The sequence below is a fragment of the Catharus ustulatus genome, chromosome Z (genome assembly GCF_009819885.2).
Source record: "Catharus ustulatus isolate bCatUst1 chromosome Z, bCatUst1.pri.v2, whole genome shotgun sequence".
In the NCBI taxonomy this organism is placed as follows: Eukaryota; Metazoa; Chordata; class Aves; order Passeriformes; family Turdidae; genus Catharus; species Catharus ustulatus.
In genome coordinates, this window is record NC_046262.2 from 66,358,941 (window position 1) to 66,375,296 (window position 16,356).

The 16,356-nt window shown below is 39.9% G+C and overlaps 1 protein-coding gene across 4 annotated transcripts in view; it reads left to right on the forward strand.

Moving 5' to 3' along the window:
* The first annotated feature begins 109 nt into the window (after positions 1 to 109).
* HOOK3 (hook microtubule tethering protein 3) overlaps positions 110 to 16,356 on the forward strand; it is an 86,835-nt gene continuing 70,588 nt past the window's right edge. For all 4 annotated transcript variants that reach the window (XM_033084700.1, XM_033084701.1, XM_033084702.1 and 1 more), the window contains exons 1-2: positions 110 to 211; positions 13,857 to 13,942. In XM_033084700.1, coding sequence (XP_032940591.1) covers positions 155 to 211; positions 13,857 to 13,942 — 143 coding nt within the window. In that variant the 5' untranslated portion in view covers positions 110 to 154. The remainder of the gene's footprint in view (positions 212 to 13,856; positions 13,943 to 16,356) is intronic.

Below are 16,356 nucleotides of genomic sequence, written 5' to 3' on the forward strand. Positions count from 1 at the left end.
CGCGCCGCGTCCCCCGCCCCGCCCCGCGGCCGCCGGGCGCAGGCGCGCGGCCGCTCCGTCAGGGCGCGGTGACGTGTCGGCGCCACCGCCCGGCCCGGGACGGGGCGGGGCGGGACCGGCGGTACCGACCCGGCCGTGGCCCCGCAGCCCCGCCATGTTCAACGTGGAGAGCCTGGAGCGCGCCGAGCTCGGCGAGAGCCTGCTCACCTGGGTGAGTGCGCGCTGTCCGCCCGCACCGAGCTGGGCCGCACCTCAGGGCCGCGGCTCCGGGCGGCTCCCGCCCTGCCGCGGCTCCGCTCCGGCGGTAGAGGCCCCGCGGCACGCACCGCGCCCGGGCTGGGGTCGGCGGAGCCCCGGCGGCCTGGCTTTGCTTTGTTTATGCCTTGTCTTGGCGCTCCGGGGATGCCCGGGCAGGGCCGTGCTCCTCCTGAGCGCTGCCCCTGCAGCGGGGGAACAAAGGGCCGGGGGCCGGCGCGGGAGCGCCCCCAGGTGCGCCCGGGCTGGGCGGGCGAGCTGCAGGCCGTGGCTGTGGTCCTTGTCCCTGCTATGCTGTCGGCATGTCAGTGCCCCGCTGTTCGCACCCGCCCCTCGCTCTCTGACCAGCAAGGCCGCCTTTCTGATGAGAAACTTGCATTTCCGCCTGTTTGTTTTTCTCTGTTTTTAAGCGGTGTTTGAGTTCTCGAGAGACAGAATTCACTGATGAGGTCGAGGATTTTACAGTATCAACTTAAGAGGTGATATATTTATCCCTGGAGGTGTTCAAGGCCGGGTTGGATGAGGCTCTGAGCACCCTAGTTTAGCTGAAGATGTCCCTGCTCCTGGCAGGGGGGTTGGAACCAGACTATTTTCAAGGTTTTTTCCCAGGCCTAACCATTGAATGATTCTATGTTCTTATGATAAAAATTACTTCACACCATTTAATGTTTGCAGTTTTTTCCAAAAATGTCTTTAGGTTATGCTGTCACTCAAAAAGCAGCCAAAATGTAGTGGACATTAAACCTGGGTTTGCACCTACCTATAATCTGAGCAATGACTGTAACACAGACATGGAACTTGTATTTCTGTAGTAGCAGAGTTATTGTTCAGTTCTTTGAAACCACTGGATTTTGATTTGGGTTTTTTTTTTCCCCTCTATACTCAAAATTGCCAAGTAAATACTTAGAATATGAAACTCTGCAATACATCTGATTGTTGAATAGAAACAGAAAATTTCAGACATTTTTGTCCATGAGAAACCAGAGCTGACTGAAGCTCTGATGGTGATGAATGAGTTCCTGGGGAATAACAGGTTAGATTTCTCAATAAAAGTCAAAAAAGATGAGTAAGGGAAATGAATTTATTGTTAGAGGTGAGCAAGTGGCCTGGAAAGTATAGAAGGCCACAATTCTGGGGAAGTGCTTCTTATAGCTCTGGAATAAGTCACCTAGTTTCTCTTTCCTTCACATTCCTGCCAACTTTTCCATCTTTGTTATTGCCAAGTTTTGGCCTCTTGTCTTGCTTTTGGCTTTCCATGCTGTCTCTTTCGCGTGTGGAGAAATTAAAAAGTTCCAGTATGAGGAAGAAAAGCAGAATGAGAGGCTTGGTTTTTACAATCTGCAGTCCAATGGAACCTGGTCCTGTCTGTAATAATGGACCATACAGGTCCCTTTACACTTTCCAGATGCTGACCTGATGAGGAGACTAGCTGCATTTCTTCTGGTTAGCAGAAGTAGTAAATCATCTTAAACAACATTCAGATAGGTCAGTTTGATTCTGAGACAAATGTATGAAGTTTTGGGTTATTTTTACGGTTTCATCATATATGTGGAAATGTGGCTTTGAAACAGACTCAGTTAAAATAAGAGGAGAAAGGTGACATTACTTTATTCCAGGATGCATGAAACTCGCAGAAGAGGTGTTTGTAACCCAAGACAAGAGGCAGTGAAGTTTTTTGTTTCTCAGTGGAACTGTGTGTGTAAAGAAGATGCTTTTGTTGCTTGGCTTTCTCTCAAGTCCCATAATGATTCTTGGGAAACCGTTCATTTTAGATAGGAGGGTAGAGCTCTCTTAATAACAGTTTATGTGCATATGAGAAGGTCAGTCATTTCCCATTATGGTAGAGAAGCTGGCTGCTCTTTAGAACTGGTTTAGCTTCCCAGGTTGCTTGCTTAACATTCATACAGAAGTACTTAAACTGGTTTGTCTGTGTTTTGAATAGATAAGGCTTTCTGCAAGTCTGAGAACCTGTTTCATCTAATCTGAATGTTTGTTCAGATGCATATAGGGTGAGAAGAAAGTGCTCCTCCCTATGCCAACTCATGATTTTAATTAAGGAGAATATCACTTAGGCTTTTTACCTTTCATGGCTGTGATTTATCTTCTGTTGTGTTTAAGCTGGAGCAAGCTGCTTACCTCTGAATATGTTTTGGTTTATTTTTTAATATTTGCTAATGCCCATTTCTGTTGTTAGGCTTTAGCTCAGGTGGTAATTCTTGTTTGTTTTTCCCTTCTCTGACAGGGTCATCACGTGGCTTCCTAAATAATTTTTGTTCAGGATTTTAAACAGCTGAGTGAGCTTTAACTTTCTACCACTTTAGCAGGTGATCATGATGTTATTTTGAGACAGCCATGGCAGTGGCAACTTGAGCAAAACTGAGCAAGGGACTGGAGGCCATGTACTGGCCTCTAAAAATTGATATTTGCACTTTAGCAGTATTTGCAGCCTAGTGTAATTGTAGAACTATTGCTCTACCAAAAATCTCCCACAAACCTCCTCTGAGACTATCCTACAAACTGTGGGATTGTTATCCAAGATGCAGTTCAGCCAAGGCAGTTTAGAAAAAAGTGACTGTGAGGTAAACCTGCAATAATACTAAAGTTGTTTCAGCGTATCTAACAGAGATTGACAACAGCTTCTCTTGAAAAGTTAAGACTGGCTCACATAAGAGCACACGTGTTTTTGGTGTTCAGTTTGGGTTGTTTGTGTGTGTGTAGTGTCAGGAGCGCTCTCAACTTAGATACATAGCTGAGGCATGTCATAAAATTTGGAGAGCTGTCAAACTTGCTGTGCCAGCTACACTTTAATGTGTCTGAAATCATTGTGATGGCTACAGGCTTTTGCTGCGTAACCTGAGAAGTTTTCTTTTCTAGTATATAGCTAAGATATGATACTGAAAAGATTGCTTAGCATTGATATGTAAACAGGAGGATTCCTCAAAGAGGTTGCTGCTAAGTGGTTGTAAGTAATAAGTTGATGTGGAGATGTCATGAACTTTCTTTCATTATGATAAATATATCTTACTTTAAGATGTGCTGCCTCCACCAAGCTGCATCTCGCCTGCTTTCTTTCTTTTCCAACCCTCAAGGCCAAATAAAGTTTCTGTTAAAATTTTTTGTGATGTGTGAACTTTCTAAACACTGCAAGGTTCCTGTTTCAATATCCTCCATTTTATAAGCACTTTGGTAATTTATGTGATATGAGTCCTTTGTATTTTCCCCCATTTTGGCTGAAAAATCTTCTCAGCACAGTGTATCTCTGTTTTCCATGTCGTGGCTTGTCCCCAACTCTAAGGATTTATCTGTGGTAGTATGAAGTATAGAGACCATGTGACCAATTACTGAAATGGATTCCTCAAAAACACTGCTTGCAAATGCTTGATGGGCACTTTAAGAGAAATTACTGAGGGAATTTACTAGGGAGGCTGTTTTTTCCTGCTGTCCAGTTATATTCTTTTTAGATTACGCTGTTCTCGATCCTTGTGCGTTTGCATTTTTAAGTACTCTTCTGGTTTCTTGTAGATGCCAAGATTGTAGGCATCTTGCTATGCCTGTTCAAATTGTTCCTTCTTCCACTCCTTGGCCACTGACCACAAAGTTGTAGAGTTTCATTTTCTTCTGATAATGTAATTGCATAAGCATGTCTTACCTCTTGAAAAAAGCGTATTTCAGGAGTGACTGATTGTGCTGATGATGACAGTGAATCAAGAAAACTGTTCTGTTTGAATACAATGTGTTGCTGTTCAGAGGGCAAAAAAACTTGAGCTTGTCAGCATTCATGGAATATGGCTTAGAAACCTGGCAGATCACAGCCCTTGTAACTCATATGAAAGACCAGTAGGCTGAGCAACCTTTTTTTATATTTTATGATCTCTCACTAAGATAGTAAACAATCTGTTACTCCAGCTTTTAAAGGGATAGTAGTATGTGACTGTGGTATTCTGTGTAACACTGACCATGTTTGGAGGAGCTGGAGTGTCTAGCACTACTATTGAGTAATAGGGATTTTTTTAACATATTACCGAGAGGTCAAGCAGGAGAAACAGGACCTTCTCTTCAAGATTATATTGAAGAGCAAGTGATAGGCTAACATAGGAGTACTATAATTAAAGGTAATGGGGTATGGTTTTATATATTCCTTGCCATCCTCCCCATCCTTCAAGTCAATCTGAGAAAGAAAGACTGAACACAAAATGGAGTTGCAGGCATTATTCATCAAGCATGTGTTTTGACACTGTTAGATTTTCATTTTTAGGGGCCTTGTCCCAAATTCAGCTTTTTTCTATTTTTTTTCCTTCCTGAAATGCTGTTCTGTACAGTAAACATTCACAGTAGTTCTCTGAAGAAAAAAAAACAAACCCAAAACATTTCAATATAATTTAGTGTGTGCTCAATTTCAGCTCCCAATTCTGCCCCCTCATTTTTTGGTGGGGGGTTGAGAGATGTTGCTGGGAGAAGAAACAGACTTGGCTGCCAGGAACTGTGAACCTTAGAGAGTGTAAAGGAAACAACGTTTCTGTTAGCTTGTTAATCTCAAAGTGGGAGGTGTGGAGAGAAACCTGTTTCTGTATTCTCTGAAATACTTAAACACAGATGTTTCAAAGAGATGAAGTCAAACTGTGAATTTTGCACAACTGTCTATCTTAATTGTGACATTTTGGGACTTGTAAACTTTGAGATAATATTCTGTCATTCTGTTCTTCCTGGACCATTAGAAATCTTTGCTGCAGTGTGCTTGACTTCTTTACAACAATTGCAGACATTGAAGTTGAGCTTTGGGCCTCTCCTCTCTCTCCTGCTACACAATTGTACATGCTACTCTCTCCTTTCTTGGCTGACTCTTTAGTATGGTAGTTTAGAAAGGTCTGTGCCTAAATTCGGTTTTTTAAGTGCCCCAACTTCAGAACCTAAATCTAGGGTTGTTTAATCAATTTAATTTGCAAGTCCTAGTGATTAATTTTAAAAAACCCTGGACAACAGTGAGGTTGTTTGCCGCATGGCAGCTAACACTAGCACAAGGTTACAGCAGAAATGCATGGTTGGAAGTGAGGGGAAGAGAGTAGCAGTGTCCTCGTGGCTTTTGTCGACAACAGCCTGGCAGGTCCTGCCGTACAGGAAAGGGAGAGAAATTAACTCTTTCCCTTAACCACTGGTAGTGATTTACTGCCCTGCGGAGTATGCTTGTATTGTTTTTCTGTCTGCCTTTGCCATACGTGACTTAAATCATTCACTCCTGTAAGTTCCTTAGTACTGCTCATTCAGGGCAGAGAACAAAGAGGCAGCATCGAAAGAAGAAGGGTTTCGGTGAAGCTCCCTAAGGTTAAGGGTGGGGGAGTCCAGCCAGCACTCTACTCCTGCCTGTGGCAGGCAGAAGCTTCTGAATGGATACAAAGATGGAGTTGTGTTTCAGTGGACTAGCTGGGGCCAAAAAGGGATGGGAGCATTTCAAAGCAGGCACACAGGAAATGTTTTTGAAGTGGGGCAGGTAGTGGAGCAGGTATTGCACAAGAAGATGCATTGTAAATCTGATGATAATGTGCCTTAGCCGTGGAATTTCCTACAGTTCTTTCATGCCATTTAGCTGCAAGCGTCTTTGCAAAAGTGTGTCATGCTGGAAGTGTAGTGCTTTGTACCCTTTGTGGACCTCTCATTTGAAGCTAAGTCTCTCAAGGTAGCTAAGCTAGGATACTAAAACAAGTAATGCATATTTAGCCCCACCTGATTTATGTTTTGTGGGACAACAGATCAGGGAAATGAGCATCTCTAATATATTCACTGCTGTGTTGCAAAGTATTAAATTAATTACAACTTTTCTACATTTCAGGATTACATAAGGTAAATCTTTGGGGGAACTTGTTTGCCATGGCAGCAAAGTATCCATAGTTTCACTTCAGTGTAGGAATAAGTAGAAGTAAGTGTGTGATTAACTGCAACAGAATTTATGTGTGGGATTTTTTTGTTTCTTGATTTATTTTTGTGTGGGTGTTTTTTTTTTGTGTGTGTGTTTGTTTTTGATTTTATTAATTCTACTGTCCTTTTTGTGGCTAGGAATAAAAGCCCAGCATGACTTGATCACTCTTGGCAGGGTTAATGATTTTATTTTACGGACAATGTCAAAAGATGGCTATGGTGGCTACTGCCTTTTTTTAAAGGAATCATGGAATTTGGTCAACCTCTGAAAAATCTTATTCTGCACAGAATTCAGTGACGTTCAGGTAATTGTTGAAATATAAATAAAGTAAAGAAGAAGACTTGAACTGCAAGATACCCTAATTTTAGTGGTGTGCTGTATATCTGTTACCAGTTCTAGAATCTGTTAGGTCTGAAATTTCTTAACCTGGTGAAAAACTTAATGCCAACTATCTCTTAATTCTATCTTTTAGCTGCTAAATCTTTCTTACTCACGTGATCCTGTGACAGCCTGTGTTTCCACACTGATCAGAAAGTTTGTGCAGATGATATTTCGGTAGAACTTAGTGTTCTTGTATTCTTGTGCTTTTGGGGAAGAGAGCTCTTTATTTTACCTGTCGATAGAGACTGTTTCTCTATTACAGCTACAAAGGTTGGAAGTACAGGCTTTAAATAATTGTTATTCTTCTGTATTTTGCAAGAGGAAAGCTATCATCTATTGTTTACATGTTGTTTATTTTTGTTCTGCTTGTTTTTTGTTTGGTTGATTTGTTTGGGTGGTTTTTTTGTTTTGTTTCGGGGTGTTTTGTTGTTTAAGTAATATTAGAAATATATATGCATTTGGAAAGTTTCTCTAGCTAGCCAGTAGTCAAGAAACTAATTGACTTTACTTGGCCCTGTGCCCTCATATAAATGCTATATCTTGCTGCCTGTTCTTTATTTTAGTATTGGTCCATTTGGGCACATCTGCCTGATGTTGTTCAGGTTTCTAGTAGCTTAGCCATCTTCATTCAGAATAAAACTAATTTCATTTTTTTGTTCACTGTGCACTCTTCTGCTCTTTGTATCAAACACCCACTTTTACAGAGAAGTTTCATTTTATCCTTCTTTGGTGAAACTCATGTATCTCAATTCTATGGGCTGGATTACCATCTAGGCTTCTGTGAGTCAGCGTGCTGAAGGTAGAAGATATCCTACTTCTGTGTTTAATATGTGTTTAATATCATTATGAGTGTGTTATTTTGTTATTTTGTTTCTTCTGGGCGATAGAGATGGATTTTTTTTTTGCTCTCTGATTAGCAGAGGTTCCTGGAAATCCTACCATTTGTGTTTTGGATTGGATTTTTTTCCCATGCGAAGATACTTCTAGTCTTAAAAGGCACTTTTGAAGCTTTCTAAAATTCATTGGTACTTGAGCAGTGTGAATGTAAGTATCCTATAAGTATAGGTGCATTGATTCAATGTTTGGCAATTTTGCACTGTATTATTATCTTGTATTTTGAAAAGAGAAAGCATTGACTGATATATACTACTTTTAAATAAAACATGATGAGATAGATGAAGGCTTGGAAAGAACTGTTGGGTTATGGTGCTGTTTTAGGTCTTCCTATTATGTATTGTGTGTCTTCATTTTATCTTCATTACAAATGCTGTTTGGAATTTCTTTTCTTCAGTTGGCTCATCTGGCTTTTAACTGAAAATAGGAGTACATTCATTTTCACCACAGGAATTGGTAGGTTAACTTGTCCTCTCATTAGTGTTTTTGAAATGGTCAAACCAAAAACCATTCAGACTTGAGACGCTGTTTTATCTTAATAGTTTGTCATACTGGAACATATTAGATGGCAGCAATTTAGTGACATTGCCAAGACAGTGCAGTAACTCGTTTGTGCTCTCATCTCTGAAGTCATTTAGTAAGTAAGCTTTAGTCAGGGTGTGTCTTCTGCTTTCCGCATGTGTTTCTGCAAAGGAAATATTTAATATCTAAAAAAACGTCACTTTGAATAAAATATTTTGATTGAGATATTTCATGGCTTTGACCTATTCAGCAATTTGGGGTTAAACACAATATACATAAAATGAGAAGCAAATTAATAAAAAATTAATATTTGTGTCCTTCCTCAGAAGAATTTCCATCCTGACTGAAATGTAGAAACCTTGTCATTTCATTGTTGAGCTAATTGAGTAGCTAACATTACAGCTGGATTGCAAACTAACTTTTGAGATTGTAGTAATGAAAGTCTGATAACCTAAAAATCGTTGGAAACATTCACAAATTTAAATCTTGGAATAAAGCTGCTGCTTGTTAGAGAATCTGTTTCCCCATTTGTTTCATGCAGTCTGTTGTTGTCTTGAAAAGCATGAAAAAATAGCTTATGCCATGACTGTGTAAGCAGAAGATAGCAGCAGCAGTCATGAGGAGAAAAATGGGCAAAGGGGTCTTAAGGTTAGCTAAAAGGAAAAGATCTGCTTTTAGGATGGGAATCCACTTTTAATTTGAAAGGACTTTCTCAATACAAGAATTTTACATCTGAGGAAGAACTACTGCATGTTATCACTTAATTATCTCATTGTTGTTAAAAGAGTTGATATTCTGGATTCCTCCAGGCATTGAAGCTGAGTAAATGTTGTTTTAATGAGATTCTTGCAGATCTTGTAGGTAATACAGGATTAATGTACAAGGACAAAAGTATCCAACCCACTTTATTCTTCTCTGCCAGTGTGCTCTTTGCATCCAACCCTGTGCGGCTGGTTCCTTTCTTGTCTCCTTTCACAGCCACTTCTCCCTGTCTTGTCTCTCTGATTTGTTTCTTCTATAGTGGCATGGCATTGCTCTTGGCTCTGCATAGCAACCAGCTGTAAGCTTGTATAGTCAGTTCTAAAAATACAGGAAAATGGTGGATAAATAATTCTAAAGTCGTGTTGTCATGGGAATTAAGGATCACCTTTGCTGGGAATTAAGGATCACACAACTGCTCACTCATTCCTCCCTAATTCCCCTGCCAGTGAGAAGAAGAGTGGGAAAGAAAAGGTAAACCTAGCAGATTTACGTAAGAAAAATTTAATAATTGAAACAAAATATCACAACAAAACAATTAATAATAATAATAGGCTACAGATAACAGAAACATAGAATAGTACTAATAGTGAATATAACATAGTACTAAATATGCTAATAATAATAATTGTTAATAATTATGATAGTGGTAAGGAGAGGGAAAGAGTGTGGGAAACCTGACAGAATCAAGCAGGTTGGTCATTATCTGTGGGCCTATACTCAGTTTGTCCTCCAGCAGTGACTGGGGAGTGTTTTGCTTGGATAAGTTGGAAACTGGTGTTACTGCTTGTTGTGTTTATGCTTAAGGTAACCAGTCACTCAGTGTTCTATCTGTAAGAACCACTAGTGACAATTTCAGGTGTTTTTACAAAAGAATACTGAAGAGGTTTATTATGTAACTGCATCATTAATAAAAACGAAGCTCTATATATAATCACTGTGCAAAGAGCAAATCTTTCATTATCCTTTAGTGTAGAGATGGAAAAGGTCATTGAGAATTTTTTTTGTCTTTGAGGTAGAGTTGGTTTGCTTTGTTTTGTTTTTTACTTTTTTTTCCCCATCAAGTTTCATGGGACGCTGGATTTTCCATCACATTTTTATCTTGGTTTTCACCTAGTATCTTTGACAATTGAATGTTTGTCCAGTTCGCTGACCTTCATATCAAAAGTATTTTTCATTAAATATGTTTTTGTGTCTTATCCCTAGCAACTACCAATCCTCTCTAGTCATATAGGTAATCAGGAACTGTAACTCATATTTTCTAAGGTGTGAAGGTGTGAAGCAATTATTTAGTCCCCAGTGATAACCTCCTTTGCATTGTAACAGTCACTTGTTAATTCTTATTCTAAGGTTTGTATAAAAATTGGCTGTTCATGTCCATGTGGATCAGAGGTCTGGATTAATATTTAATAAAATGAAAGCACCCTTTTCTTTCATTTCATGATAGTTGATAGAAGGTGTGAAGGCCTACTAGATCTAGTGATAGAGCCAAGTGGCTGGGGTTTTTCCCTTTCTTTTCCCCAGAATCTTGTGTGATAGGACCATAGAATAGTTTGTGTTGTCAGGGATCTTGAAATGTCAAATAGTCCAACCCCTTGGCTTTGTGTGGGGACATCTTCAGCTAAATCAGGTTGTGCAGAGCCTAGCCAAACCTTACTGGGGATGGGGTCTACCTCTTCTCTGTTCCAGTGTTTCACCACCCTCATCCTAGAATAATTCTTCCTTATCTAGTCTGAATATATGATTTTTCAATTTAAAAAGGTTACTGCTTTTGTCTTTGCTAGAGGGCCTATTAAAAAGTGTGTCCATCCTCCCTTTAAGTACTGAAGGGCCACAGTGAGGTCTCCCTGAAGCCTTGTCTTCTCCGGGAGAAAAACTCTTTGAACAGCCCCATCTGTCCCAACCTTTCTTCATAGGAAGAAGGCCCTACTCAGGACCTGCTCCAATATGTCCATGTCTTCATTGTACAAAGGACCCTAGAGCTGGACAGAGTACTAAGAGTGGTGGAGTCTCACGAGAGAGGAGTAGGGGGGAAAACCGCCTCCCTTAACCTGCTGGCCAAGCATGTTTCTGACTAATGTTCAGCCTCTCATCCACCTGCACCCTACTCCTTGGCAGGGCTGGTCTTGATCTGTTCATCCCCCAGCCTGTGTTGGGGGGATGCAGCAGATCAGACCAACTCAGATGCAGCACTTGGCCTTGAACTTCATGAGATTCATATGTGCCCACAGATGTGATGTAGAGGCTCCATACAGCGGTTCAAGAAGTGAGGAGAGAACCCAATAATCATAACAGCAAGCACAAATTAATTTTCACTGTTGTGAAGCCAGCAGTGAGGACTGCATTGCAGGCACTCAGGAATTAGGAACAGAGGAGCACTTCCTGAAGGAAGGGAGAGAAGTCTTCCAGAAGGAGATACATCACAATGCACAGGAAAAGCAGTGTTTTAACAGCTGTTTCTGAATAGCTGTTTAGGGGCAGACAGGCAGAAATTTGCTTCTTTGTCTCGGTAGCTGGAACTCTGTGTCTTGCAATGTTCTTATCATTTGCCACATGCTTAAAATTTTCTCCCTACTGTAAAATGAACTCTTACTTTCCTAGAGGAGTTTAGCATATTGTGGAACTGGCAATGGTATAGAAGTTTAACCTTGATGTAAATTTAAAAAGCTATTTTGTGTAAGGTTTTTTGAAGAAAATTTGTTACTTTCCTATCTCTGAAGGATAATTTCTGAAGGATATGAAAAGCATATATAGTTCTTTATTTTTAAAGATTTGTATAAATATTTTGCAGCATAAATTTGACACAATTGAAATATAAAAGCAAAGACATTTATTATAAAATTTAGATGTGTATGAAGATAAAAGTAAGGTAAGTATTGTTAGTTTAAGTGTTTCTTTCTGTTCTTCCATGTCTAACTATGAAAAACATGTTCCTCAATGGCAATCTTGCAGGTGTATCTATGGGAGGAAGAAAGAGTTCAGAGAGGCTACCTGAACCTTAATGACAGTTTTGACCTTTTTTCTATGTAAAGTTTTGGGGAAGTATGCTGATAAAATCATGTACAAAATAACAGAGAATGTGCATCTTGTTTTTCTGTGTTTTGGAAATGGGCTTAGTCATTTTTCTTTGACCATTGCTGTAATGCTACTATCTACATACACTTTTATTTAGTCAAGGAAGTATTTCCTGTATCAAGTTACAAGATCTAAAATACCCAGGTTAGTTTGCGCTCTGAAGACCTTAATTATGTTGCTTATTTGAAAAGAACATTTAACATTGTGTACTTCTGAAAAACTGTAGCAGTAGTAGTTCTTAAGTGATTTTTTTTTTTTATTTGGCTCTTGTGCAGAAAAGTAAGTTCGATTTTCATTGTTTAAACATACAATATGCAAAATTACGAGATAAGTTTTCATTGTCTTGTACTTGATAATTTTTATCTTTTTAGCATCTTGAACTTCTTCAAGCATAAGCATCCATAATGCCATTGCAACCCTTTTTGTTGTAGCTGTAAAGTATTATTTCTTGTTTAATATGTTGCTGAGTTGGGGACTCTCTGTATTCCTTCAACAGTGTTACCACAAATCAGAGTCTGCTGGTAAATTCAATTTTCTGGCAAAATAGCAATTCAGTGTTATATCCTGTTACATTGTGTTTTCATGCATGTATTTTTTTTTCCTCACCACCCACTTGGATTTTCACCCGGTGTCCTGACTATCTCTGATGGTTTCTTGATTTTCTGGAGAAGCAGCTGTGGGTCTTTAAGTACCTAGACCATGCTGTAAGAAAATCTGAATCAGAAGTGCAGAAGTCACTCCTGTCTGTTTTATATGCCATTCAGTAATCTATTCATTTACTTGTGGGACATGGGCATCATTCATTACTATTGACTGGTCGCAGTTGAACTTGGTCAGGAAACATACTCGGAGAGCTCAGTTTTTGACTCTTCGTGGGTGTAATTGCTTTCTTTTTTTCCTAGTTGAGTATTAGTTTTTTTCTCCAGAATAAAGGAAAATAAGGAAAATTCACCTAGGTGCCTGTACTCCAAATTAATGTTAAATGGCATTGCTGGAGTGTTTACATGACTTGTTGTACCTTGCATGACCAAGCGTGGTTATAGCTATTCCAGAGGTATTAAGAAGAATTTGGCTACTGTGCAGTTGACTTTTCGAGAGCCTTCTCAGAGAGAGACCTTCAAAATTACCCATTGAAATATGAGTTGTCTTTGATTGTAATACACACATATGAAGGGTATTTATTGGGAAATGACTAGCCACTGTTACTCTTTCAAATGCCACTAAAGCATGAATGGTTTTACATTATGTTCAGAAAAAATGATCGATGTATCTAACAGTTCTGTACTCTGAAGCTGCAAGTGCTCTTGTAGGCTGTCTTATCCTTGTACTTATGAATAGGGTTTTCTACAAATAAGCCCGAGCTTTCCCTAGGAGGAGGATAGTAGCAGAGAGCACTAGGCAGATACCCTGCAAAAAATACTATCAAAATTACTGTTGCAGTCTCATCCATGTCGTTTAAAAACAATGTTACTTTAAGGTAAATGATCAAATAACTTAAACAAGTTGAAAAGATTGTCCTGAAGTGGGCTGATTCTTTTCGCCAAGAGAGCAAGGAAGAAAAGAGCTCTGCTTTGGACTGTGGTGCCTGTCATTGTGTTAATATAGCAGCATGAAATATTCAGAATTCTAGTAGTGTATAGACATAGGGTTTAGCAGCATTGTATTCTTCTCTTCCATGTGATTGTAGGAAATAATCAAGTTTGGAATATATATATTAATCTACATTTCATCTTCTCTTTGTGGGGAGCTGATAAGCGTTCTGTGGGATCAGCGTTCCTTCAAAAATTGAGTTTCTTACTTTCGTTGATTGAAAGAGTATACTTAAGTATATACACATGAATATGTGGAAGTACTTGAATGCACTGATGATTTTCAGAAAGTAGAAAATGCAGTAGAAAGTTTGCCTTTTGGAGAACGTATTATTTTTTTTGTAATAGTTCATAGAGAAAACGAGGATCCTGAGCTCTGTTCATTTCTTTGATGGCTATTAAATAGAAAGCTTTTTAAACCTAACATGTACACTTAATATGTGTGAATAACTTCTTCCTTTCTCCCACAGATCCAAACATTTAATGTAGAGGCACCATGCCAGACCGTGGAAGATTTAACGAGTGGGGTTGTGATGGCCCAGGTTCTTCAAAAAATGTAAGTAAATTGTTTACTTAATGAATTAGGATACTTTTAAAATATATTTCCATGTGTTTTACCGTGGCTGGTATTCCCTAAGGATGTGACTTAGATGGTACTTTAAACTGGAACATGACTAATGATTTCTTCTCTGTAGTTTACAGATAACTATCTTAAATGAAAAGCAAAAAAGTTTTGTTTTAGAGAAGAGTTTATTCAAGTGTGAACTTATTGGAAAGTAAGCTGAATTAAAACTAAACTTAGATTCACACTTAAAATTGAAATCAGTGATATCAGTAAGGTATTTGGCCCTGATTGTTGTTTGAAACTGTAGCAAATAGGTTTAGAAGTGGTTTCTCTAGATGTGATAAAGTTTCCATGATAAACTGAATTGAACTTCCAATTTAGTTGTTTGCACTACCCCTTTTCTGTTCATCAGGCACCACTGAGATTATGTAAAGGTATAAAGAAGGAGGAACCATTAGGTTATTTATACACAGGATTGGTAAGATCCTACTGAGCCTTCTCTTCTTGAGGCTAAACAAACACAGCTCACTCAGTCTTACCTCATTTGACAGAAACTTCAGTCTGTCAATCATCTTAATAGCCCTTTGCTGAATTTCCATGTATGTCCAGGTGTCTCTCTTATTGGAGAGTCCTGGATGCAGCAATTGAGATCTGGTTTTAACAGATCTGAGCAGTACCTCCCTTGGCCTGCTGGCAGCGATCTTCCCAACATAGCCCACACCGTGGTTGGCCTTTTCTGCTGCAAGGACACTTTGCTGGAGTGTGTTTCACTTGGTTTCTGCCTAGTTACTTGTCTGCAAAGCTGTTTTCCAAACAGCTGGCCCCCAGTATATATCTTTGACCTTTTCTGAAATGTGTAAGGCTCCTCTCAGCTTGTTTTTCCAGCTTGTTGAATTTCTCCTAAATAGCAACACAACTATCAGGTGTATCAAACACTGCTTCCATTTCTATATTATATGAAAACTTGCCCTCTGTCCCATCATCTAGGTCTCTATTAAAGACATTTCATAGTACTGACCCTCTGGATATGCTGCTGGTGAACTGGCCTCCAGCTGGATTTCATGCTTCTGAAACCTTTGAGCCTAGCATTTCAGCCATTTTTCAGCCCACCTTGCTATCCAGTTAGCCCTGTCATGCTTCATCAGTTCTTCTATGAAGATGTATGTCATCCTGATCAGGCAGTCTATAGGAGAAATCTGTAACAGTGTCACTCATGTTAATCTTCTTAGTAATTCTGATCAGAATGACTAAGCTGGCTCGTATCCATCCTCAGACAGAGTTCATGCATTCCCTCTGGTCCGTCGCAGGAAGGGGGTGTCTCTGTCACTGCCTTCTCCACTTGTTCTTCCTAAAGAGCCTGTATGTGTTTGTTGCAGCAGCCTTGACATGTGAGCCATCCTACCACAACTTCATGATCCCAGTGAGACTGTGACCTTGTAACTACATGTAGAACTCTTTTTTCCTATTTGTTTTCCATGCTACATGCATCAGTGCACAAGCACTCCGCATATGCATCCAATCTTTCTGATTCCCAAGAATTAAGCTTTCCCCAGAGTGTTCTTCTTTAGACCTTTCTATATTTATGTGCATATGCTTGGGGTGATTCCACTTTATCCAAAACTTGTTTGTTGGCTCCAAGGTATCTTTTATTCATGTAGTTCCTTACCCCTAGTTCTTCAACAGGTCCAGTTCTTCAAGAGAGTCCACTACTTTGTCACCTATTGTTTGTTTTTCTGTTGTTACTTGTATGAACTGTTCTTACCACCTTGGCCAACCTGTTTGTGAAGATGTGTCTGCCCACCACAGTCTGGTGGATCCCATCTCTTCCAAGCAGTCCTTATTCTCAAAAGTATTTAATGATTGTCATAACCAAAACTTTGTTGTCAACACTAAATCACAGCTGTTGTTGACCTGCAGGATCTGTATGCTGCTCAGGCTTCCTCCTCGCTAACTGGTGCAACAGGGGAGAACATCACTTGGGCCTTGACCGTAGCTTCCAAAGTTGCATAATCACACTTGGCACTTTGCAGGTTTCCCTAGCTGTACAGCTCGTGCCCAGGTGGAAGAGCAGGAGGAGTAATAATGCGAGCCCTGGACAAGCTTTACCAGTGTTTTAACAATGCCAGGAATTCAAAGCCCAAGCAAGCAACAACCCTTCTTGGATGATGTCAGTCAGATGAGGGTCCTCCATCCTGTGCTAATGTTTAGCACTCCCCTCTTGTGCTGCTGTGTCGCTCAGGTTTACTGAACACAGATTATTTGTTTGGCAGAGCTCCTAGGGCTGTAACTACTATGAGGGCACTGAGTCTGTTCTGTAGCTTCAGATTGTCAGGAGCAGAAGCTTTCCCCCTAGTGACAGAAGGAGTAGCCAGTTCACAGTAAGAGTACAGTAAATTCACGAATAC